The sequence below is a fragment of the Callospermophilus lateralis genome, chromosome 3 (genome assembly GCF_048772815.1).
Source record: "Callospermophilus lateralis isolate mCalLat2 chromosome 3, mCalLat2.hap1, whole genome shotgun sequence".
Classification (NCBI taxonomy): domain Eukaryota; kingdom Metazoa; phylum Chordata; class Mammalia; order Rodentia; family Sciuridae; genus Callospermophilus; species Callospermophilus lateralis.
In genome coordinates this window covers 66933844-66960839 of record NC_135307.1, presented here as the reverse complement: position 1 = coordinate 66960839, position 26996 = coordinate 66933844, and the positions used below count along the sequence as shown (strand labels likewise).

At 39.1% G+C, this 26996-nt stretch overlaps 1 protein-coding gene and 1 non-coding gene across 4 annotated transcripts in view; both read right to left on the bottom strand.

Annotated features, from left to right (window-relative positions):
* Positions 1 to 26996, bottom strand: part of Esr2 (estrogen receptor 2) — a 44380-nt gene that overhangs the window by 2084 nt on the left and 15300 nt on the right. Inside the window, exons 4-7 of one of the 3 annotated variants that reach the window (XM_076848331.2) lie at positions 22573 to 22872; positions 18638 to 18776; positions 17280 to 17333; positions 12026 to 12159 (exon numbers count right to left, since the gene is read on the bottom strand). In XM_076848331.2, coding sequence (XP_076704446.2) covers positions 12026 to 12159; positions 17280 to 17333; positions 18638 to 18776; positions 22573 to 22872 — 627 coding nt within the window. The remainder of the gene's footprint in view (positions 1 to 12025; positions 12160 to 17279; positions 17334 to 18637; positions 18777 to 22572; positions 22873 to 26996) is intronic. The other 2 variants (XM_076848332.2, XM_076848333.2) reach the window with 2 other exon arrangements.
* On the bottom strand, positions 24041 to 24113 carry Trnat-agu (transfer RNA threonine (anticodon AGU)). The gene has a single exon. It is a non-coding gene; the product is annotated as a tRNA-Thr (tRNA).

Sequence of the window (26996 nt, the reverse complement as noted above, 5' to 3'; positions counted from 1 at the left end):
CAGATCATGATGGGACATTTTCATCTGCAGCGACAGGTATATCTGGAGGTCAGAAAGGGAGATTGATTCTACTCTGAGCCCAAGAAGAGCTCCTTACCTAATGGAGTTTAAGAAACAATGGCCAATGCTATGAAGCTTGGCCTCCCCCACACCACCACCATGTGTATGTCCCACACAGATGGCACCACTGTCACCCTGTCCAGATCCTCAGTATCTCACTTCTGGGACACCTTGCTGGGACAGCATAACCATCCATTTGGAGTCGGGTTTTGCCTTTCTTATGTCTACCATTTCTAGCTCTCGAACCCTGAACCAGTTCTACAGCTCCAACCTCAATTCCTAATTAGGAACATTATTTCCTTAGGCCCGGAAAAGCAGGGTTGCCTCCCCAACCTGCCCTACCCTGGGTTCAATTCCCTCTGACTCTGGGATCTAAGATGCTGCAGCTTCCCAATGGTTGCAAATTAACAAAATAACAACTCCGGTAAATCTCCCCCCTTCTCTGCACCTGCCCCCCACAAAACAATTTCTCAATTCCTGAAACACTGATTTCTCTTCTAGGCTTTCAATTTCAAAGTAATAATAAGTAGAAAATTATGTGACATCAACCACAGCTATAGATTTGACTGTAATGATGGATTTGTTTTGGCAATTTTTGCTCTTGTTCTTATTGACATTTTTAGTTATATTGAGGCAACTCAGTTCAAATGCGCCCAACCCCACCTGCAGCACAGGATACACAGAAGCACAGCTACCCAACTGCAGAGCTTCGGCATATGCCTAGGGGCCCGCCATAATGTCTCATGATGCATATCTAAAATATCCACCTTTTATAGCATCCCTGAAGCAGCTTCCCTAACCCACCTGCTCACCTTGTCCTCCATAGTGGCTCTTTGAATCCCTTCGCACCCTCTGGCCTGCCACTGTCCCCCAGTGGTGACCTGCCATCTCAATGGAAAGGAAACAAGACCCCACTCTTGATCCAGGGCATCCCCTGAATGGCCAAAACGCAGATCTGCTCATCCAGCACCCTCTAAGGCACACCCTCTTGAGCTCTTGGGGTACAGTCCCAACCACCTGATGCAGCAGTCGAGGGACCCAGGTGAGGTGCTAAACATGCCCAACCTCCTGCCTAGGAACTCCCTCCTTCTCCAGCCTTCCTTCTCTTATTTGTTTCTATCTATTCCTCCTTTAGATCCCAACCTGTTCTTGGATTTCCTTCTAGAAGCTTCCCCTGTCCTGCCTACCATCCATTTTAAGTTTGGCTTGAGTTCTCCCCTAAAACCCCATATGCTGGATATCTGCCTTGTCCTCCTGCATCTCCAAAGCCACCCTCCAGTCCTCCCCAAGACTGCACACATGCGCTCTGAGGGCACAGAACCTACTTGTCATTATATCCCCATCACCTTGCACAATGCCTGGTGTGGAGGAAACATTCATCTATGGGAGGAATTTAACTGAAATCACATAGGTTCAAGTTTTTGCATTTTTTTAGCCAAACATACATCGTAATTTTTAGAAACTATTTTAAGTTGTAGATGGACACAATACCTTTGTATTTTATTTATTTTCATGTGGTGCTGAGAATTGAACCCAGTGCCCCATGTATGCTAGGCAAGCGCTCTACTACTGTGCCACAGTCCCAGCCCCATCATCATCATCATCATCATTTAAATGTCAACACATATTTTAGGTACACAACAGAAAAGCATGAATTAAAAGTACAGAGAAAATTATTTTAAGTTCGCTTTGCCTAAAATTGATCCCAGATGCAAAAACAGTTCTTTGAACTGTTATCTAATATGTTCTGCTGCATGACATGCTCTATGAGTTTCTACTGCCATAAAGAAATATGTCTTCAAATTCTAAAAGAAACCAAAATTGTATACCTGTACATATCTCATTCCAAAGTGACAAAATTTGAAATAATAAAAATGAATCACAGCTTGTATTCAAAGGCTCACAGCAGCACTACTTATAATAGCCTAAAAGTGGGGGCTAGGCTTGTGGCTCCATGGCAGAGTGTTTGCCTAGCACATGTGAGGCAATGGATTAGATTCTCAGCACCACATATAAATAAGTAAAATAAAGGTCCACTGACAACTAAAAACATATTTTTAAAAAAATAGCCTAAAAGTAGAAGTAAGCCAAATGCCCATCAATGAATGAATGAATAAACAAAATGTGGGCTATTTATATAATGGAATACTACTCAGCCACGAAAAGAATTAAGTACTGACAAATACTATAGCATGTATGAACCTTGAAAACAATTTGTCATTGCCTGGAGGTATAGGTTGGGTGGAAAATGGAGGTTGATGGCTAAAGAATATCAGATTTCTTTTGGAGTGATAAAATTAATTATAGTGATGACTGCACCACCTATAGTGAATATAATAAAAGCATTGAATTATATATTTAAATGGCTTCATTGTGTGGTATGTGCATTAGGGCACAAGATGGATTTAAATAAAAATAACACCTCAGAACCAAAATTATAGTAACATAAATGCCCTGGGCAGTGTGAGAACACATGCTAGGTGTTAGGTCACCCTACCCGCAGCAGCAGCATAGCCTGAGGATGACCCTGACCTCTGCAGGCCAGGGCAGCACAGTTCCACATAGTACCTCGGGCCCATCATTAACAAGCAGTTTGCAGAGGGCAGGCTTCAGAGTTTTGTTTTGTTTTTTAATTTTATTTTTTTTTATTATTTCTTACATCACAATAGAGGAGTGCATTACATTCATAATTTTTTTGCATTGCAATTCTTAATACACCTTTATACCACAATTTATCAAAAAACAAATGCCGAATGTCTTCTCTGATATAAGGGGGGTGACTCAAAATGGGGTTGGGAGGGAGAGCAAGGGAGGAAGATTACCTCTAGACAGAGTTTTAACAAGGCATCGATCACACCAATTTTACAAATGGGGAAATATAGAGACAACAGACTGCAGCTAGCACACAACCATCCTGGGAAGGCAGTGGCCTGAAGAATGCCCACTGCGCTGCCAATACCCTCCCCAGGCAGGAGCGCCTGCACTTTGGCCATTCATGCACCCTCTTGCTCACCCAACACCTGGGGACAATAACTGCTAAGAACAGGCCCTGGGCAGGAGCAAAGGTCCAGACCGGAAGCCCCATCAGTCAAACACACAGGATATGACAAAAATAAACCCCTCCACCCCACAAAAGGTGGGAACATTAGCTAGGATTCATTATAGAACAGAATTACATGAAGCACCTTTCGTGAAACTAAAGAGATCTGGTACAAAGGATGATCTTGGCACAGTGCTCCACACATATCAAAGACAGTAAAATAAAATCCAGGACACTGTCTCCTCTCCCCTCTGGGGACAGCTGAGCATCCCTCTCACTGGCCCATTTGATGATATTCTGAGAAGCACAAAGCCCCAGATCTGCCATGTCCTATGTGTTCCAAGGATGAAGATATGTAGTTCCTTGACTGAAGGCAAATAAATTAGAAAACCTAGACTGTTTAATTAAAATCCCAGAATACTGACCACAGGAAGAAATTTCCAGCTTATGGGAGGTGTAGTAGGTATATGCTGTCTAATGTAAAACAGGATCACCTCTGTTCCTTTCCCTTGTTAAGTTTCATTCTTTTTAAGTCTTAAAACTGTTCAGACAAACAAACAAAACACTCTACAGTCATGTATAACTAAAACAGAAATATATAAATAAAAATAAAACCTCTATAAAATTTTTTTAGACAAATAGAAATGTTCCCAATTTAAACTAGTTTGAAAGATTCAGGGTAAATGTCTGCAGGTTGATTCCACTCTATTTCTTAGATTTAGTGATCTCTTTAATTCTGAGGGAGGATTACGAATCTTCAGGGTCCTAGGTGACAAGGATGGTCCTTCTGCTCTTAACTAAGGATGCTATTAACTGCAGTGCTCACATAACACCTCTGAATTTCTAAAAACCCTTGAACATTGGAACAGGTTGTTAAATGTAACATTTCCTGTTGTCTCTGCATTTCAAGAGGCTCATCAGAGGCTGAGATCACACTGTGGTTCCAGTTCCGCCCACATCCTCTGCATGCTTGGTGCAGAGGGTGACTGAGAAGCAAGCTAGAATGTTAAGCCCCCACCTGGAGGAGGATGTGCCTCTTCCATTTATGTCCAGTAAAGATCAGACCCTTGAAGGTTTAAGGATGTATCCCCTATTCTAGACCAAAAGCATTGTGCCCAGTTCATTTTGACATCTTATGAGTATATAATGATTTCTCATTGTGATTGTTGTTTTTTGGTTTTGATTTTGCAGGATTGAACAACCCAGAGGTGCTTTACTCTTGAGCTATCAGGCTGGCCTCAAACTTGCAATCCTCCTGTCCCAACCTCCCAAGTAGCACTCCCACTTTTTAAAAATATCTTCCTTTAGATGGATTTTTCTTGTGGTTCTATTTTTAATCACCTTTATTAAAAATTATATTAGTCCTAACTCTTTGAAGAATTATTTCAACAGCTGCATTCAGGGTCGTGATATACATATTTAACTCACCGCAGTTTTTGTTTTTTTTCAAGCAATACTACTTCATGTTCAGATGAAGAACTTTACAATAGCACATACTTCCGTTTGTCCTTTCCTGGCCTTTGTGCTCTTGTGACATGTTTTTCTTCTATATAAACTTACAGCATGTTGTTATTATTTTGGCTTTAAATACTAGGTTATCTTTGAAACACAAATAAAAGGACTTAAATAGGAAAAGAATGTTCCTTGGATGTAGAATTATGGTTTCATTTGGTATAATCTTCACCTCCTTAAAGGGCATCTACTAATATTTCTTACAGTGCAGGGCTGCTAGTAATACATTCTTTCAGTTTTTCTATGTCTGAAAAGATTTTTATTTTGTCTTCAGTTTTGAAAGTATAAGGAACTCTACAGTGACAATTGTTTTCTCAAGAACTCTAAAGATGTTGTTTTCATCTCTTTAATTTACACTTCAGAAAGCAGATTTTTTGCCATCTTTGTCTTTGTTCCTCCGTATGTCTTTTTTCTGTGGCTGTTTTTTTTTGAGATTTCTTGCAGTCTAGTGAGGTGGCTCGTGTCCATAGTCCCAGCTACTCAGGAGGCTATGGTGGGAGGATCACTGGAGCCCATGAGTTTGTGACCAGCCACACAATATGATGAGACCCCATCTCAAAAAAAAATTTTTTTTTGTTCTTTTTCATTGAATTTAAGCAACTTGATGATTAATATATGTTGGTGTGATCTTCATCATCTTCCTCTTCCTCCTCCTCCTTCTTCGGTTCTCCTCCTTCTCCTTCTTTGTATGTGTGCTTAGGCTTCACTGAGCATCACAGAAACCATGTTTATTGTTTTCATTAAATTTAGAATTTTTAAAAACTATTGCCTCTTCAAGTGCCTTTCCATATCCCCCATCAGGGATTTCTTTCCTTTCCTTTCCTTTCTTTCGGGGTGGGGGCGGTGCTGTGGGTCGAACCCTGGGCCTTGTACATGTGAGGCCAACACCCTACCAACTGAGCTATATCCCAGCCCAGGGATTTCAATTTTATGCACATGAACAACTGTAGTTGTCTCACTAATGCTGCGTTCATTTTTTAAGAATTCTATGTCTTCACATCCACGATCCTTCTTTCTGATGTAAACACCACCTAAAGTTTTTGCATCGAGAAGTTCCTTTTGTGCCTGCTTCATACTTCCCATATTCTTCCTTTTCCTTCTCATGCTTTCCTCTGCCTCTTGGATATATTAAATATAATTAGAGTAACTGTCTTAATGTACCTGTCTATTAATTCTATCATTCATTTCATTTGTGAGTCTTTTCTAACCTAGTGGCTTTTTCCTTGTTAGAGATCACATTTTCTAGCTTCTTTGAATGCTTACTAATTTTGGCTGGTTACCAGACATTGTGAATTTTTCCTTATTGGGCACTCAATATCCTTGTATTGTATTGTTTTGTTCTGTTTTGCAGCGCTGGGGATTGGACCCAGGGCCTTGAGCATGCTGGGCAGACACTCTACCAGAGAGCAATACCCCAATCTTCTGCTTTAAATAATCTTGAGTTTTGTCTTGGGTTGCAGTCAAATTCCTTAGCAATATTTTGATTTTTTCAGACTTACTCTTTTTTTAACTTTTTTTTTTTAGTTGTAGATGGACACAATATCTTTTTATTATTATTATGTGGTGCTGAGGATCGAACCCGTGAGGGGCAAGTACTCTACCACTGATCTCCAGCCCCAGCCTTACTATTTTTTCAAAAAAATTGTTTTGTACTTGTAGAATGCCTTTATTTTATAGGTTTATTTTTATGTGGTGCTAAGCATTGAACCCAGTATCTCATACATGTTAGGCAAAGCACTCTGCCACTGAGCTACAGCTCAGCCCTCAGGCTCCTCTTAGGTTTTGTCTGGTAGCCTTCAGTCTTGGGTTGCTTTCTCCGCACCATCGAGACTACAGTCTCCTGAGGATCACACCCAATGTCTGGGCTCTCACAAGGTTTTCCTCACAGCCTGGTAAGCTCACCCTGTTTGAACTTCAGGGATTGTTTTGCTCCGTCTTTTCTGGTGCTTCTTCCCAGGCCGGCCCTCAGTATCTTCATAATCATGAGCAGATGAATACCCAGCTGAAAGCCTTCTGGAACAGGGTCTTCTGCAGATCTCCAAAGTTCTCTCTCTGAGCAGCTCTTTCCTTTCAAGTCCTGTCTCCTAAAAATCACAGCTGCCTTGATAGCCCCAAATTCACAACCCTTCCCCCTCAGTTCAGGGGGAAAAATGGCTTCTATTTGGGTAACTCCCTATTATGGTCATTTTTTTTTAATTTTATTTTTAGTTGTAGATGGACACAATACCCTTTATTTTGTTTATTTAGTTTTTTTTATGTGGTGCTGTGGATCAAACCCAGTGCCTCATGCATGCTAGGCAAGTGCTCTACCACTGAGCCACAACCCCAGCCCGTATTATGGTTAATTTTAGGTGTTGTATTAGGGTTCTCTAGAAGAACAGAATCAACAGGAAATATAATTATAAAAAGGGGACTTATCAGATTGTTTTATGCAGCCAGAAGCTAGATGGTCCACAATGGCCATCTGCAGGCTAGAGAGCTGGAAGAACCAGCAGCTGAGCAGTCCAACAGGCTGAAGCCCCAGAACAAGAGGTACCAATGGTGCTACCCCATTCCAAGACTGAAGGTTTCTGGAGAATCACTGGCAGAGTCCACTTCAAAAAAGAAAAGAAGCAGGAGTTCGATATCCTCAGATGATCGCAGCAGCAATCAAGAACCTGTTCAAGAAGAATCAAGCTTACATCTGCTGCTGCTTCCTTGTTCTTCCAACTTTTATTCCATCCAAGCCATCATCATATTGACAGTGCTGCCTAAGCTCAGTGAGGGTCTCCACTTCAGTTGGCTATCCAACATACTAATCATTCCTGGACACACTCTCACCCCACACACTCATAAACCTTTTAATCATTGGCATCTCTTAATCCAATCAAGTTGACAATTCAAATTAACCATTATAGGTGTCAACTGCATTAAGGAATACTGAACAGCTGGCAAAGCATTATTTCTAGGTATGTCTGAGAGTGCATCCAGATAACAGTGGCATTTGAATCAGGGGGCTGAGTAAGAAAGATCTGCCCCTACCAATGTAGGCAGGCCCCATCCTGGGCAGAGGGCCCAGAAAGAGCAAAATGGCAAACTAAAGGCAAATTAATTCCTGCCTTTCTTCCTCCTCACTTCCCTTTTTCCCTCCCTTCCCTATCCTGCCTCCCAGATCTGGGACACCCACTTTCTCCTGCCTTGGACATCAGAACTCCCAAGTTATCCAGACTTTGAACTCTGGCCTTGCCCCAGTGATCTCCTAGTTTCTTAGGCCTTTGGCATTGGACTGTGAGTTGCACCACTACTGCTATTGGTTCTCAGGCCTTTGGACAGAGCCAGGCTACCAACTTCCCTGGTCTCTGGCTTGCAGATGGCATACCATGACACTTCTCATAATCCCTTGAGCCAATTTTCATGGTAAATCTACTCTTGCATATCACATCAATATCTGTCCATGCATCCTATTGATTCTGTTTCTTTGTAGAAACCTAATACACTTCCTTGCATTGCAACCTAGAAACTAAACTGACTCCAGGCAGTAGACTGACAACCAGTGTCACCTTGTTATATCCCTTCTCTTAAAGCTCACTGTCCTGCATAGTCTGTTTGTCTAATGTTTGTTTATATATTCTGTCCTGGATTTTTATTTAATATTGGGGCAGTATGTTCCACACCTGCTTTTTTTGTGGGTCTGGGAGGGGGGCATTGCTTTTGTTTCCAATTTAAGTGCTACAAATAATCCAGAAGAAAAAAGCCTGTTCTTTCAAATCCTTAAAATCTGGCATACAGAAGACCCCCCTTTCTCAATAGTAGAAAATTTCCAATAGAAACAGAATCCCATTCTCCTCCAAGCAATGTTGAACCACGTAAATTCATTTGACAACTGTTATGACTACCAAGCAAGAAACTTTCTTGCTGGAGATTTTTTTTCATTTGGATTTACCATAAACAAATTTTAGTCATTTTACTGTCACAAGTGGTAATTGCCTCACTTGCCTTCTGTGGTTCTCTTACCATGTGGTTTTGTCAGATCTCGCAGGAGGAGCGCACTTGCCTTCGTGTTCCCCATCTGCACAGATGCTGCTTTTAGCTTTGACAACAACACAATATGATGTCTCGGAGTCTCAAATGACTAGAAGGAGCCTTGCCAAAGAGAAGGCTTTTTACAGCAAAGCGTTGTAACAACAAGCAAACTGCTTTCCAAGGAGCACTTTGCAACACAGAAACGAGTTCTGAATTATTTCTCAAAGTAAGAGGAACCCCATAATCTGGCATTTGATGTCCTTGCATTGATGAGATGGGAACATACTTTTTAAGCAGATCCACTCTTTTAACAAAGAAATGGCAGCAAACATGTGAGGTAAACATCTATAGGCAGGTTGGAAAAGAAGAGCAGAAAAAGTTGATTTTCTTCCCTGATCAATTTTATATGTCCTGGTTGGAAATTTGCCCATATGCACATATGGGCAAATTAGGAATTTTTTTTTAATGTGGTGCTGAGGATCAAACCCAGTGCCTCACATGTGTCAGGCAAGTGCTCGCCACTGAGCTACAGCCCCAGCCCCAATTAGGAATTATTAATCACCAATCATCTACTATTTTAGAAAAATTTATGAATGGTAACAATAAATTGGAGGGGTGTTGGGTATAGGGTAATGTCCTGTTAGGAAGATGAGGTCACACAGAGACCCAACTGGTACATACTCAAGGGTTGTCTTCAGGGTCTCTGTACCTTTGGATCCTTTCTTCATTCTTCTGTGCCCCTCTCCTGTGAGGCCTAACCCACCTTCCACCCAGACCCAACCATCTCCTGGACAGCATTCTGTGCTCTCTCCAGAGCTACTCAAAGTAAGACTGTTAACAGGCCACAAAGAGATGAGCAGACATTGAATATAAGCTTCTAGAAACCTTATAGCAAGCAACAGAATAATTGTATGAATATATATGGTTTATTAAAGTTATATAAATGTAAATCTAAAATTATAAGTATAAATATTATAAAATAATAAATATATAAACAAACATAAATTACAAATACATAAAATCATACAAATTATATAAATATTTTTAAAATTTTATATATAAAACATGTCAGAAAAAAATTAATAACCTAAAAAGCCCAAAAAGAATAAATGGCTAAGTGCTAGGCAAAGGTGTATGCCTATAATTACAGCTACTTGGGAGGCTGAGGCAGGAGGTTTGTAAGTTTGAGACCAGCCTGGGAAACTTAGCAAGATTCTCTCTTAGATTAAAGAATAAAAAGGGCCATGGTGTAGCTCAGTGGTAGAGTGCTTGCCTAGCATGTGTGAGGCCCTGGGGTTAATCCCCAGTACTTACAAAATAAATAATAAGTAAACAATGGCTAAGCAAACAATCAATAACTGATATGGAGGCTGGATGAACACCAGACAGACAGTAAGCTGAGCAGTATGACAAGTACCCAGAAATGTAGAAATGTGTACAAAATAACATACCTTTATTTACTAAGGTAAAGTTTATAGTGATTTTTAAAAAGGAGCTGGATATGAAGTAAAAGTACATCAATAGGGAAATGGCTGAACAACTGCCCTGTGAAATGTCCTGATTTCAAAGATTGAATGAGATCTCTCTGAGCTGACCTGGAGGAATTTCACAGCACTTTGAAAAGTAAAAAGGCAAGATACAAAGATTTGTGTGTAGCGGCCCATTGTTTTTTAAAATGAAAAAAATAAAAGCCTGACTGTGTATATTAGTGGTAATGTAGTATGTTAAGGTAGTATGTTAACCACCAGAGGATGGAAGAAGGTAGGAAAGCTATCATTTGGCTGTTAAGATCAATTACCTGGAGCTGGGCTCAGTGATGCACACCTGTAATCCCAGTGACTAGGGAGACTAAGGCAGGAGTATCAGAAGTTTGAGGCCAGTCTCAGAAACTCAGTAAGACACTCAGCAACTTTGTAAGACCCGGTCTCAAAAGATTGGCTACTTGATTTTGGATAGGAACATTGAGGGCCAAACAACAAAATTAAAACCGAAATAAGTCTATTTCAAAGCACCCATAATTTTGAACATAACATACATTTATGTATATGTGTATGATTCTATCAATATATACAGCTGACCCTCTGTATCCAGTGTTCCAATCCACAGATTCAACTAGCTATGGATCAAAAACATTCAGGAACAAAGACTGAATCTGTACTCAACACATACAGACTATTTTGGTCATTATTCCCTAAATTATATAATACAAAAATTATATACATAGCATATTATATATGATAAGTAATTAAAAAATAAAGTATATGAGAGAATATACATAGGGAATATGCAAATACTGTATCATTTTGTATAAAGAACTTGAGCCATCCATAGATTTCTTTTATATCTACAGGGGATCCTGGAACTAAGACCCCCATATATACCCAAGGACAACTGGAGAAAGACAGCGAGAAAGAACAAGCAAGCACAAACACTCTATTAGCTACGGTCACCAAAGTTATGGTGGCTGTCTTCAAGAGGGGTATTCCTAGTAATTTTTAAACTCTTCTTTTTGTTTGAATGTTCACAATAACCAGGTATTATTGATATAATTTTTTAAAACCACACATCTTAGATACCTTCCTTGTGTCCCACCTCTGAAGCCTGGTCCATCACCTGACCTCACTATACCAAACTGGTTCAAGTTCCCAGTGTCTCTAACATACCCCTGCCTCAGTCTCTCCCTCTCCAGGGAGTCCTCCACCTGGAAATGGGAGTGACCTTGCTATTACACCCTTCCACGCACAACTGTCCCCTTCTGAACCTCCTGGCTGCTCAGTGCCCAAGGAAACCATTTATAACCTTCAATGCTGCAGTCTGCAGCCTTAGGCAACCCCCTCTGCTCTTCCACAGATGTCTTTGCTTTGGTAGCCTCTCCTGAATCTCTCCTCCTGTTCTCCTGCTGTACTCCACACACACTCAAGTACAGCACTGAGATTATGAGTTTTCATAGTTTACTTCCTTCCTCCCTATACTATGTGCTATTTAAGGGCAGGACTGTTTCCTAAGTGTCTTTACTAAATGAACAAATGAATGCATGAATCTGTAAAAGTAGAAGCCAGAAACATTAACTATAGATGCACATCAACCCTGTAAAATGTCTGTCTGAGCCTTGCAAAAAGGCTGATGGGGAAACACTTTAAAGTTCATTTCTTTTTCTTTTCCAGTAAATGGCCTGAGCTATTCTACTTTTTAAATCAACTCCCAGGAGTTCACCCAATGAATAATTTATACTCAGGTTACCAAAAGTTAACTACAGTTTAAATCCGTAACAAAAAAAAAACAGAGAAGTCCCAAAGGAAGCTGTTGTCCCCTTTTAAAATCAAACACAAGTTTAATACTGTTCTTTTGCCATGCCAGTTCTAGAAGAGTATCTCTCTCCACAAACACGGCCCAGCTGCGGGGGTTACTTACTGGAGTTGAGGAGGATCATGGCCTTGACACAGAGATACTCTTTGTGCTGGAGTTTCAACTCACGAAACCTTGAAGTTGTTGCCAGGAGCATGTCAAAGATCTCCAGAATTCCTTCTACGCATTTCCCCTCATCCCTACAAAAGTTCATTTGAGAATTTAAGGAACACACAGCTTTAGGCAACCATCAAAAAGAATAAGGAACATTTTCTTTTTAATCTCAGATTTCATCTTGTACATCCTTTGACTGTAGCAAGGTATTATTAAGACAACACCTAGCAACATGAAACTGCTACAATTATCTTCACATAAAGAAGACAAGGTGTGCTATAGGGGATTTTTTTTAGTAAATCAATAGTATTGAGTCAATATTATTTAGGCAAAAGTATGCATTGGAACTACATTTTTCCTTCCACCTCTTCATCAGGTGTTTGTTGTTGTTTTATTTTCTTTTAAAGAATACCACTCTAGTTGATTATTTTAAAACTAAACCATTTCAGTCACCCAGATATGACACCTAGCCAGATATGACAGATGACTCAAATGAGACATTCCATGTTCCCATTGGGAAGTGTTAAGGAGGAAGTCTGCATGTTACAGAAGCAAATATCCCAAGAAGAATCAACTTTCATATCTAGAGCTTCTCATTTCCTAGGTGCTTAGAAACAGGTGTGCCAACCAAGACACACTTCCAAGCAAGTTAATTTGAAAAAATGCATCTGGGAATATGATATACGAAGAAATCACAACCGAGGTGAATTAGTGTCAGAAAAAGGCAGAAGTGGGATTGGAGAAAATTTTGACTTGAAGCTTTTGTTATTTGTTTGTTTTGAAACAGAATCTCATTATGTTGCCAAGGCTGGCCTCAAACACTTGGGCTTAAGTGATCTTCCTGCCTCAGCCTCTTCAGTACTAGGCCACAGGCACTTACCATCACACCAGGCTTGAAGATCATTTTTCTGCAAAAATTTTAGGCAAACTTCAAAGCATATAATCAAAATTCTTTTGAGAACTCCTTATAGGGATGAATTTTTTTAAACATACCTTTGAAGTAAATTACTGTTCTTTATCTTTAAAAAAAACAGTGGCTTTTATTCACTCTAGCCAGACATATATTATTCTACCTCACTGCTTTCCAAAAAACTTCTATCATCATCAGATAGAGTTACTGGAAGTCCCTAACAATCAGGAAGATGATTTTGCCCCCAAACCCTCATTACTCCTGAAAGCTGCAGTGCATCTGAGTGAAGGGTGTCCATGGCACAGTAGGGTTCTGTGGGTTTCAATTTTAGTCTCTTTAGCATCCTCCGAAGGGAGATTGAAGTCTCCTTGGCACTGGCTGCTCCCAATCCTTTTCCCTCAACCCCACCAGGACACTTCTAATGATCATGGTATTTGCAGGAACAGCCTCTGTCGAATTCAAGTAGACTGACACCACTGGGCTCCACCAATTCTGGAGAGACCTTTCCCATTAGGTGCTCAGCCAGGAGCGCAGCTCACCAGGGTCCTGCTTTCCATAGCACCTGTGACCCCACAGACTCACCTACACAGAGCTACAAGCACAAACTGGCTCAGGGTTTTGGCAAATCAGCATGGTGACTTCTGCAAAAAGTTGCAGCTTTCTGAAAATACACAGGTTAAGTGACAAAACACTAGTGCCCCCTAGAAGTCACTTACAGGGAAAGACATCTATCTGGGAGAATCAGAGCACTTTGGAAGGAATGCCAAAATCTGCGAGAAACCCCCACCCTCCCCACACCCCTTCTTCCTACCTCCTCTGACCACCTCCTCAGTTCTGGGTTCCAGTAGGGACAACCAAGGCTCTGCACTTAGCAGGTACACAAGAAACTTCCCTCGTGCCACATCAAGTCACTCTGCTTGAGACAACTAATTCTTAGAAATTGCAACTGTTGAGCTTGAGGACATTTGGTTCACAGAAGCTGATTTTGCACTTAAGAGAAAAAAACAAAAAATATCCACCAACCCTTCCTTTAATAGTTTGACTTTGGGGGCTGGGGCTGAAGCTCAGCAGTGGGCAATTGCCTAGCACGTATGAAGTACTGGGTTCAATCCTCAGGACCACATAAAAATAAATAAGTAAAATAAAAATATTGTGTCCATATTGAGGTTGTACCATTCCCTCACTAAATGCATGCCATATATATATATATATTTTTAGTTGTAGGTGAACACAATACCTTTATTTTATTTATTCTTTATGTGGTGCTGAGGACCAAACCAGTGCCTTACATATACTTGGCAAGCACTCTATCACTGAGCCACAACCCCAGCCCCAAATGCATGCCATTTTTAACAAAAATTTGTATTTCAAAATTCGGAGAGAGTTTACATACGGATACATACTGCAACTCACAGTAATCAGAGCATGTGTACTTCATGGGAAAAGTGAATCTCCGTGAAATTCACTTGAAAGAAATGCTAAAGAACTAGGTTTGACTGCTTTCTTTTTGGCAGGTATGACAGATAACCATTTCATTCAAGGGCTGGCAAAGTTAGAATATTTTATTCACTTCACAGTCTGTAGAAACCAAATATATTTTTAGAAAATAAATGAGAAATATAGGGACAATAACAAACAATACCTTATAAATGACAGCCTCATAAAATTCTACTTTCAGTTGAGTTATAAAGAAAAGTGGAGGATTTCAATTGATGAGGTCTATTTCATTTATTTTGTAATTATGGACTAAAACTGAATTATAAGGAAAAAAACTAGGACAAGATAATAAGATTTGAATTAAAGATAGAGAACATACGGACTGAAGGTTAAAATATTGAAATTGTATGTCAATCAAATCTACTTACTCATGGAAGTACACATTTGCCCACCATTTGTCCATGAACCAGTGCCAAATAAAATTACTAATTACAAACGGAATAGTCTATTGCTTGATAATCTTCTTTTATAAAAGAAAGACATCCTGTTTAATACAATGACAAATGTTCAATGAGTGGGCCCTACTTTGGGGCTATTCTTTAGTACTAACATATGTCTCTGCTGGCTGCTTATATAGTTACAGACCAGAATTTACCTCCTGTGTATGGCCATTGGATATAGGGTGGGCAGACTCAGGTAAGTTCTTTCCATGTGCTTATCCTTAACAAGGGTTCAACATTTGGATACCAAGGGTAAATTAAATTTTTGAAGTGAAAGTATTATAGCTTCCTTGAAGAAAATTCAATATAGAAATAATTAATGCAAATACACACTCAAACTTCCTCTTATGGCATTTGGTTTTTTGTTTTTGTTTTTTGGTACTAGATAGAACCCAGAGACACTTTACCACGGAGTTACATCCTCAGCCCTTTGTAGTTATTGTTTATTTTGAGACATGTCTCACTAAGATGCTGAGGATCTCCATAAGTTACTAAGGCTGGCCTCCAACTTGTGATTTCCTGAGTTGCTGGAATTACAAGTGCACACCACGGCACCCAGCTTCCTCTGATCTTTAAACAGCATTTAACATTAACAGTTTCTTATTGATGCTAAGGATATAAAAATGTCATGTATGATTTTTTTGAGCAAGCAGCAGCTCAGGTTCTGTGGTAGATCGTGAGATGAATTTATGATTTTAATGGTTACTAAAAGAACTACCTTTTTGGAAATCAGCTGAGATAACCAGAGTTTCCTCTCATCCCCAGTAGGTTCAAGTTTTCTTGCTGCAAAAGCCTCAACATGAATAAAGGTCATATCACTACTTGAAGAAATTCTGGCAGGGAAATTTAGCAACAGATAGCAAATTTTCAAATAGTGTGAGGGTTATTTATTTACTTAGCAAAAAAAAAGATTCATAATGGAACTCCTTTATATAGAGAGTATGATCCCTGATTTTGATTAGGCAACTCCCCCAGAAACAAAACTATATTATCTATATAAGAGATGAGCTGAGTAACTGAACTATCTTAAACTTGAAATTCTAGATTCCAAAAAGCTAATGTGTCAAAAATAATACTAGGGTGCTGGGGCTGTAGCTCAGTGGCAGAACACTTGTCTAGCATGCGTGAAGCACTGGGTTCCATCCTCAGCACCACATAGAAATAAACAAATAAAATAAAGGCATTCTGTCCACCTAAACTACAAAAAAATTTTTTTTAAATACTATTAGGGATAACAACAAAAAGTAAACATGAGGAGTCACTCAAAACAATGCCTCCTCAATGTGAAAGCATTTACAATTCCCTAGAACTCCTTTTTATACTTAATGAGATATACTAAATTTATATGTTATAAAACATAAGACTTTCAAATATTTATAAAGAGTAATGTGAATATATTAAAAATAACTTTCTTCTTCTATTATCTAAGTACAATGTAAGCACAATATTTATCCAGGATTGGTTTCCATTTATAGAAATTTTCACATTTACTTACAGGAATTAAAGAACCCAATAAAGAAGCAAGTTAATTGCACTAAAATCGAGGAATGAAAATTACACTACAAGACAAAAAGTAAAATAATTTCAATATCTGCAAATCTACTGGATTATCAAGGGACAGAACATCTCACTAACACTAACTTCTAGGAGAACTGTATGTGTATATTATATGTACAAGTAGGTTTGTTGGGGAGTGTATGTGGCTTTATTTAAGTCATCGAGTGGAACATAATGAATGCATGCCTTGGCTGGGTGCTTGGCTTTTTGGCCTGCCTTGTAGCATGGTACCCTGAGATGACAGCAGGAAGAGTGAGTTTCTGAAGTAGGCAGAAATAAAATAGTGCTATTCTAAGCCAAAAGAATAAAGTAGAAAGTAAGGCAGGCAGCCTTTTGGCCTCCTCCTTCCCCTTCCAGTTCTCTCTTGCTGAGAGGCAATGTACCGATGTCACTAAGAGTGTGGATTCCACAGCCAGGTCCCCAAATCCAGCTCTACCACTTACTTTTGTATAACTGTAGCAATGTCACTAAACTTTCCATTTCCGATAGGGATTCTGATGGTGCTTACCCACAAAGGGCTGTTGTGAAGATTAAACAAGTCAACATATATCAAGTGCTTACGATGGTGCCTGGCACATACAAGCCATTAAGTGAGCTATTTTGATTGTTACTGAAGGCTCTCATGTTCCACACTGCTCTGGGCTTCCAGAGCTTCCCTCTATGGTTCACCACCAGGACTTGCTCCTGCTCAAGCCACATCCCATGCGCCAGCTCTTCCCACAGGCTTTGTTCTCCACCAAAACACCTCCATTACTCAGAACAGTGCTCTTTGTCAATGTCATCCATGAATAGATGCTGATACCTTGGGGCACCGCTCTTCATCTGCCAAACGTGCGAATGAGGGTCTTCTGATGACCTAAAGTGGTAACAGGATTATGATGCAAGAGTTGGGGCAGGTACTTTCTGTTCTTAGCACTAGGCATCCTCCTACTCTGTGCAGAGTCAACGTGGCACTTTTTCAACATAAGGGGAAGTGGAAATCAATTCCCGTGGAGATTTTCAAACTGTTCAAATGTACACCGAAAGTTTTCTATTAGGGCTGGGGTTGTGGCTCAGTGGTAGAGCACTTGCCTAGCATGTGTGAGGCACTGGGTTCGAGACTGAGCAGTGCATATAAATAAATAAATAAATAAATAAAGGTCTATTGATTTTATATATATATATATATATATATATATATATATAAAGTTTATATATATATTTTAAAGTTTATATATATAAATATATATTTATTTTAAAGTTTTATATATTTTTTTTAAGTTTTCTATTTTTTTCTGCAAAAATCTTTAATGTGGTTGTATATTCCAGCTTTCCCTCCATAAACAGCTCTATTAAATCAATTAAAAATTGGTTCCTTTTCTGTGCCATCATTTTTAAAAAGCTAAATGTAACCAAGTTATGACATTAGCACTATCATATCCCAACTTCTATAAACCTTCATCTGGTTTTAAATAACTATTCCTTTCACCATTATTTCCAAAAACACTGTTATAGCACATGCTTTAGAGTGAGTTAAAGTATATGAAAATAAATTCATAAGAAATTTATTCATAAGAAATTTATCACCTGTCTAGATAGTTGGAAATGTAATTGGTCACTAGAAGTGGACAAGACAGCAAAACAACTTAAGATTATAACCTGAAAAAAGATTTTTTTTTTTTTTTTGGTACCAGGGATTGAACCCAGGGGTACTTAATCACTGAGCCATATCCCCAGCACTTTTTATGTTTTATTTTGAGATAGGGTCTCACTAAGTTGCTGAGGTGGCTTTGAACTCATGATCCTCCTGCCTCAGCCTCCTGAGCCACTGGGATTTTAGGCATGCACCACTGCACACCACTAAAATAGAATTTTTAATGCAGAAAAATCTACATTGACCTGCACACTTAGTGGCCATATATCCTGCAGGGTACAGTCCCTTGTTGTGATCCTGGCCTTTGAATGCAGCTGCGCCACAGATTAGAAGGGAGGCAAGGGACAGTGAATCCCAGCTTTCTTTTCCTTGGGTTCTTGACCCAGTGAAGGAGCTGATGACATTATCATCCTCTAATTACCCTTTCAGGTGTGAGATTTTAATTACTGCACCTAGGACTCTGTTTCCACTCACTAAGTGCCTCACTCAAAACAAGTCTGAGAAGAAGCACAATATGTGTTCCTCACCTGTCCAGAACAAGGTCTGGGGCAAAGATGAGCTTGCCGGGGTGGTCAATGGAGCGCCACATCAGCCCCACCATCAACACCTCCATCCAGCAGCTCTCCAAGAGCCGCACTTGGTCCAACAGGCTGAGTTCCACGAAGCCTAGGGAAATGAAGATACCGTGAGACACACACACCCACCCTCCTCTTCCACAACCTGTTCTGTGAAGATAGAACAGCAAGTTTTCAAAGGCTTAGGAACACAAACAACATAGGGAAATAATAAATATAAGATGTGATTAAATGCTGTTTAAAGGAAGAAAGTTTTGAATTTAAGGTGTGCAGCTTGCAGTTTCCAGTCTTGAACCTTTTCTAGAGATTAACAAATTTCATTTAGTATTTATATATGTAGGTATGTATGTATGTATTTATAGTTCCCTCAGTACCGGGGATTGAACCCAGTGCTCTACTAGCCCTTTTTATTTTTCATTTTGATGCAGGGTCTTGCTAAGTTGTTCAGGCTGGCCTTGAACTTGGTGATCCTCCAGCCTTAGCCTCCTGAGTCACTGCGATTACAGGTGTGCACCACCACAGCGGGCTTCACTTAATATTTCTAAAGAACATCTACCAAGGCTACTTGGCTCCCTGGGCAGATGCTTAAGGAGAACAGAAAGCCAGACCTGATCCTTATTAGCAAAACTGTCTTAATAACTCCTGTGACTATTGAGAAAGATAAAACTCAACTGCCAGTCAGAGGGACTACCTGTCTGACCCAAGCCATGACTGGGACTAAAAGGGTGGGCAGAAAGGGTAGGTGGAGGTTGGGGGTGAGGGCCATGCAGGGAGCAGTGCCAGCCTCTGCTGAAAGTCAAGGCTTCAACTGAAATGGTTCCTCTGATTGCTTCAAATTTCCTCTCTAGAGTTAGGATCATTCTTCTGAGTAGGAACACTCATTCTAGGTGAATGCATCCTAAAGAGCAAATACTACAACTGAAGCAGGTCCTGATGGCCTAAAAGCATGCATTGGTCACAGAACTGGAAAGAAACAGTTATCTGTAAGGAACTGAGTGCTTTTAAAGCAAAGTAGAGAACACTGGAGCTTCCTTTATATGCTATAATAAAAAGAGCAGGCAGGGTAACCAAAGGTAAAGTCTTGGCATAGAATGAACTTCAGTTTGAACATTAGCTCAGTCCCCTCCTAGCTAGTTATTTAATCTCCTTTAAGACTATTTTCTATAGGAAACATGGGGGCACTCTTGCCTTCCTCTCAAACCTTCCTATAGGTACGATCACTTAACCTCCTCATTTTACCAATGAGGAATCTGCAGCACCAAGACCACACACATGATTCAAATCTTTGAGCGATTACATTGTGAATCTGCACAAAGGAGAGTTCAATGGAGTAATGAATGTAAAGATGGACAAATCCCTTCCATAGACACACACATAGCCCAGTTCAGGTCCCTCTTATGTACATACATTCCAATTCCACTCAGTTATAAACATTACACCTACCCAAGAGAGATGAAGATTTCTATTTTTATAGATATCTGACAAGATTGAGGCTAGATGATATTTTAATACCATGTTGGTTTGGCTAATGACTATGTCAACTGCAGGGGAGAGAAAAATCATACCTTAAGCCTATACCTAAATTTTCTGCAAAACTTTCAAAACACCACACTTGAAGAAGGACTAATATGGCTTAAAAGTTCACTTTTGTTAGAGTACAAAGAAGCTGCAGAGTTTTTAGCAATAATTTCACCACTACTCTCCATGTGGGATCCTGCAAAATAGTGTTTATGCATTCAAAGCAAAAACTGAAGGAAAGTGCATCAGTGTTTTCTCCTCTGGGAAACAGCAGAGAAAATGAAATCATTCTGGCAAAGGTGAAGATGCTAGACAAAACAAAACAAAACCAGACACCAGAAAACTCAGAAGAAATGAGCCCAGGCCCACAAAGGACCACAAGAGACACCAATCGCCCAGGGTCTTAGTTCCCACAGCTCTCTATCCCCAACATTTCTTCACCTAGCTTCTCACCCCCACCTAATATTTACAGTTTGCCTAATGCAGTTGCTGCCTCTGAAGCCAGGGGTTTAGAGCCTGGAGAGAGACCTCATTTCTTAGGCCACTGTAAAGAAGTGGATGGAGATGTCTTTTCGGAGGATGATGTGTTGCAGTCATACAAGGTTAGAATCCTAAATTCACTCCTCCATAGAAACACTAGTTCAGATGCTAATTAGTAATTTTAGCACAATATAGTACTTCAGGTACAGATGCTCCTCAGCTTACAATGGAGTTACATCCAGGTAAACCACAGTAAGCTGAAAATATTTTAAGTCAAAAATTGCAAGACCTGGCATGGTGGCACTCACCTGTAATCCCAGCAGGTAGGGAGGCTGAGGAAGGAGAATTGTGAGTTCAAAGCCAGCCTCAGCATAAGTGAGGCACTAAGCAACTCAGTGAGATCCTGTCTTTAAATAAAATACAAAATAAGAGGCTGGGGTTGTCAGTGGTAGAGTGCCCACCTAGCATGTGTGAGGCACTGGGTTCGATCCTCAGCACCACATAAAAATAAATAAGTAAAATAAATGTATTGTGCCCATCTACTACTAAAAAATATATTTAAAAAAATACAAAATAGGGCTGGGGATGTAGTTCAATGGTTGAGTGCCCCTGGGTTCAATCCCCAGTACTCCTCCCCTCAAAAAAAAAAAAAAAAAAAAAAAAAAGAAATGCATGTAGAGCCAGGTACTACGGTGCACATTTGTAGTGTCAGCTACTGGGGAGGCTAAGGCAGGAGTGTCACTTGAGGCTATCTTGGGCAAGAGCAAGGCCCTATCTTAAAAAAAAAAAAAAGCACTATTAAATTCAACTTACCAAACATCATAACTCAGTCTAACCTACCTCAAACATGCTTAAAACACTTATATTAGCCTACAGTCGGATACAAATCATCTAACATAAATCCCATTTTATAATAAAATGCTGAATAGCTCATGATTGAATATTGAACCACAGGAGAAAACCAGAATGGTTGTATGGGTACACTTTCACACCATCATAAAGTTAAATCACGAACTGTCTATATATACTATAAATAGGTCTGGTTTACTTTATAGGATGGAAAGTTTACTTTATAGGATGGAAAAATGTAGGTTCTAAATGACAACTCAAAAACAGTTAAGCTTGCTTTTGACTTGACAGCATGCCAGGTTTACTGGTCTTTTGATTCATGTTACCTCAACTGCTGGTTTACTCTATTAATCTTTGTATATTAACTTATGTACATAACTGATACTTCCTTGATGGGAAAAATATTTTAAAACTTCCTATTTAGGATCTGACAAACTTTTCATTTTCAGGCTGGTCATACTGTACCCTACTCCACCCCAACCTGCTCAAGGTGAGAAGTTCACAGCCAACAGACCCAGTCAATGTGGAGGTCATAGACCTACCTTTTAACTATGCTCCAGGTTCCAAATCCTGGACTTTCTTGCCCAAATGGTCCCAAGTTCAATTTCAGAGCCCAGGTGTGTCTCTTTATGAAACTGTTCTCCCTGACCACATGTAGGAATGAGAGGCAGTCAATAGGTAGTGTCATTTGGAGATGTGTATAGAGAGGATGGGGTGCATGCAAGGAAGGACCCAGGGAGTAGGGAAAAGAAGGGAGTCAGGAACAGAAAAAGGCCAGGTACGACTCCTTCTGTACCAACGTGTCAGGTAGAGAGGAACTGAGAAGTCCAAGAATTCTAAACCCCACTGCCTTCCAGGAAATGTTGAAGCTATGTTTTCAACATAGGAGAAAAGAACACATTTTAAGTTATAAATTAAGATGTCAAATTGTTAAATATCTAGACAAAGTCCTGGACATCTACTTTTTACTCTCAACCCAAAAATATTGGGAGCAGTCCTTTCTAGAAATAAATGAAATGTGAAGACCCAGAGAGCCCTACCAGGAATTTTCTTGGCCCAGCCGATCATGTGCACCAGTTCCTTGTCGGCCAGCTTGGTGAGGGACATCATCATGGAGACCTCTGTGAAGGGTGTGCTGGGGCGGCTCACCAGCACATTGGGTGGCTCCGCCTCGAGGAGGGTGAGCACCAGCTGCTCGGGGCTCAGGGCACTCAGCAGCAGCTCCTTGGCTCTTGGCAGGTGCCCACCGGTTTTCTTGACTTTGCTCAGGCAGTGCAGCTGCTCGCTGGAACTTCTCTGTCGTTTCACCACGTGATACCCGCACCTTTCTCTCCGGGAGCCTGAAGGGGAGATCAGATGGCCATACAGTGTTTGCTCTGATCCAGAGGCTAGCTCCTGATGGCCAGGGAAAAAACATAGCCATGATATCACTGAAGGACCAGAGTCTATTCTCAGAAAGCGTCTGAGAACAGAAGGTCAACTTCTTTTCTGAAGCCTTGGGGCCTGGACTGAAGATTACTATAGTTGTGACTGTATTAACAAAATCAAAAACTTGACATTTTAGGCGTATTAAATCTCCATTTGAAGGTCATCTGTAGATACTAAATCCATTTCTCTTTTAAAGCATGCGGACATATCTCAGTTTCCAAATTACAAAATTAAGAATTTTCCTCAGGTAGAAAAGAGGGAAAAGTTAGGACTTCAACATTGATAATACACTTTATGATATATTTAAAATATATGGATATATACATACACATGTATGTATGCATATCTGTATGCACATATATACATATGTGTAACACGTGTTCTTGTCACAAACTTACACAAACAAGTATACTTCAAATAAATTAATTGAAAAAATCTGGAAAATAGAGAAGAGAATGACTTTGAACATAAATACTTTCAGCTTTTTATGCTTTTATACATTTTCATATTTTATAAACAAAATTAGAATCATGGCATAGATACTATTTCATAACCTTCTTTTTCTCTTTTCATTAAAAATGTCATACGAAGGGCTGTGGATATAGCTCAGTTGGTAGAATGCTTTCCTTGCATGCACAAGGCCCTGGGTTCCATTCCCAGCACCACAAAAAATAAATGAATAAATAAATAAAAATGTCATATGACAATTAAAAATGCACATAGCGTTCTGTTCTATTAGTATAGCATAATTTATTTAGAGTCCCATGCTAAGTAAATCTAATTTGCTACAATTTTTCTATTAAATATTATAATAAACATACATTTTTGTATATGTATCAAATTACTTCCTTATAATAAATTCAAAGAAATCAAATTGTTGAACCAAGGCATACATACATTTAAAATTTTGATACACATTCACAGATTACTCCCCAAAAGTGTTTCAAAAATTATAATCTAAACAGTAGTGCAAGGACCAACTATTCTCACATAATACCATTGAGCATTAAAAACCATTTTTTTAATAAATATTTTTTAGTTGTAGTTGAAACAATACCTTTATTTTATTTATTTATTTATATGTGGTGCTGAGGATCGAACTCAGGGCCTTGCACATACTAGGTGAATGCTCTACCACTGAGCCACAACCCCAGCCCCTAAAAACCATTTTTAATATTTGTTTTTCTAAGGACTAACATTTTTAATATTTGCTATTATAAGGATGGGCTAAACAGTCTTGCCTTACTTTGTATCTTTAAAATTACTAGTAAGGTTAACTAATATGTTTGTCCTTTGTATTTATTTACTTATTAATTGCCTATTTGTGTATTTTGCCCCTTTCTTCCCTAAAACCTACAAAGGCTCTTGATATAGTATTGATAGATAACTTTGTTAGATGCAACATTCATCTTATTTGCTTTATTTTAATTGTTGTTTTTCTTGGTGGTACTGGGAATTGAACCCAGGAGTGCTCTACCACTGAGCTACACCTCTACCCCTTTTTAATTTTTAATATTCATTTTTTAGTTGTAGTTTGACACAACATCTTTATTTTGTTTATTTATTTTTATTTGGTGCTGAGGCTCGAATCCAGGGCCTTGTACATGCTAGGCAAGTGCTCTACTGCTGAGCTACAATCCCAGCCACCTTAATTTTTATTTTGAGGCAGCACGTGTTGCTAAGTTGCCAAAGCTGGCCTCAAACTTGCAATCCTCCTGCCTCAGCTTCCACAGTTGCTAGAATTACAGGCATGCATCACCATACCTGGCTCATCTTACTTGATATATGTCTTTTAATTTTGCTCATGCTGTCCTTTGTCATAAGAATCTTTAATGCAGAATCAAATCTTTTTACTTTATATCAATATTTTATATATTGTCCTTTATCTTCTTGAACACTTGTGTGATTCAAATTTATTTGGAATTTTATGCATACCTATATTATATGCATTATATTATATCATGATATTATATGATATGATATTTATTTTCACGTTATATTTTTCAAATGGATGTACAATTTTCCCGATAGTAATTATTGAATAAGACTTCACCACTGATGTGGAACGTCTTTTCATTAATAAATAATTACATATAAAATTATCTTTTCTCAGATTCTCTATTCAGTTTTAGAGATCTACTTTTCTATTCCTGTGTTAGTACCAAAATGTTTTATTAATGTGGGTTTTTGGATCAGAATACAATGGAACAGGGGCCAGGGTTGTGGCTCAGTGGTAGAGCACTTTGCTAGCCTGCATGAGGCACTGGGTTCAATCCCCAGCACCATATAAAAAATAAATAAATGAATAAAATAAAGGTATATGTCCACCTACAAATAAAAAAATATTTAAAAAATACAATGGATGGACTGGGGTTGTGGTTCAGCAGTAGAGCACTCACTTAGCACATGTGAGGTGCTGGGTTTGATCCTCAGCACCACATAAAAAATAAATAAATAAAATAAAGGTATTGTATCCATCTACAACTACAGCTAAAAAACTATATTTTAAAAAAGTGATTATAAAAGAAAGAAATTGACAAATACACTATTATTATAGGATATAGTAATGTAATCTCCCTCAGCAACTGATAGAGCAAACAGTTGAGAGAAAAGTAAGAATGCTGAACATTTGAACTGCACAACTGACAAGCTTAATATACACAGACCATAAATATTTATAAAAATTTTCACATATCAGGTCATAAAGAAAATCTTAATTAAAATTGATGTCAGATCATTCTTGATGATGTTAATAAAGATAAAATTAGCAATGAAATAAATTAGCTAGAGCCAGGTACAGTGGTGCATGTCTGGAATCCCAGCAACTCAGGAGGCTGAAGCAGGAGGATCACAAGTTCAAAGCCAGCCTCAGCAACTTAGTGAGACCCTGTCTCAAAATAAAAAAAATAAAATGGGCTGGGGGTGTGGCTCAGTAGTCAACCGCCCGCCTGGTTCAATCCCTGCTACCAAAAATAAATAAATTAATTAACTAGAAGGCATGAGAAAATATAAACTATTATCTCCCAAGGAAATTTAGTCTTAGCTAATTATAGTAAAAGGAAGGGCTCTATCCACTCAGGAACAGTTGAATCAAATTTGTTACCAAAAGAATTAAAATTCAAAATACATTTCTTTCTCTTTTTTTTCTTTTTTCTTTCTTTCTTCTTTATTTCTTTTCTTTTTTTTTTTTTTTTTTTTTTTTTTGGTATTGGGCAGTGAATCCAAGGGCACTTAACCATGGGCCACACCCCCAAACCTTTTTAAAATTTTATTTTGAGCAGGGTCTCACTGAGTTATTTAGGGTCTTGCTAAATTGCTGAGGCTGGCTTTGAACTTGTGGTCCTCCTGTCTTAGCCCCAAAGTCACTAGAATCACAGCTATGAGCCACCATGCCTGGCTTAAGACATATTTCATTTTATTAGCAATTAGAGTGTTATAAATATTTAAGTTCAATTATACTACAGACTAACATGGAATAAAATGTATGGCTTACAAAGCACTTCTCTAATCACACATTTCTCTTTTGTACCCTGTGTGAGGATAAGAAGTGTACAAAAGAGATGTGCTTTCCCCGTGTGAAAGACTTTCAAGTCTTATGTTCCAGGCCCTGTAGTGAGTTCTGGAAATTTCAGATTCCATAAAACTAAGCCCTTGTGAAGGAATTCATATTTTCTATGAGGAATTTCTAATGCTATGACTTTGACACTACAACCTAGGCAGCTGCCTCTGAGTGAGCTTAATGACAAACTAACAAATAGGGTATTCCACATTAGACAGTAGTAAATAGTCCCAGCCCAAAGAGGATGGATGGTGATGGTAATAAATGATATAATGGGACTGGGGATGTGGCTCAAGCGGTAGCGCGCTCGCCTGCCATGCGTGCGGGCCGGGTTCGATCCTCAGCACCACATACAAACAGAGATGTTGTGTCCGCCGAATACTAAAAAATAAATATTAAAAAATTCTCTCTCTCTCTCTCTCTCTCCCTCTCTCACTCTCTCTTAAAAAAAATGATATAATGGCAGCTAACATCAAC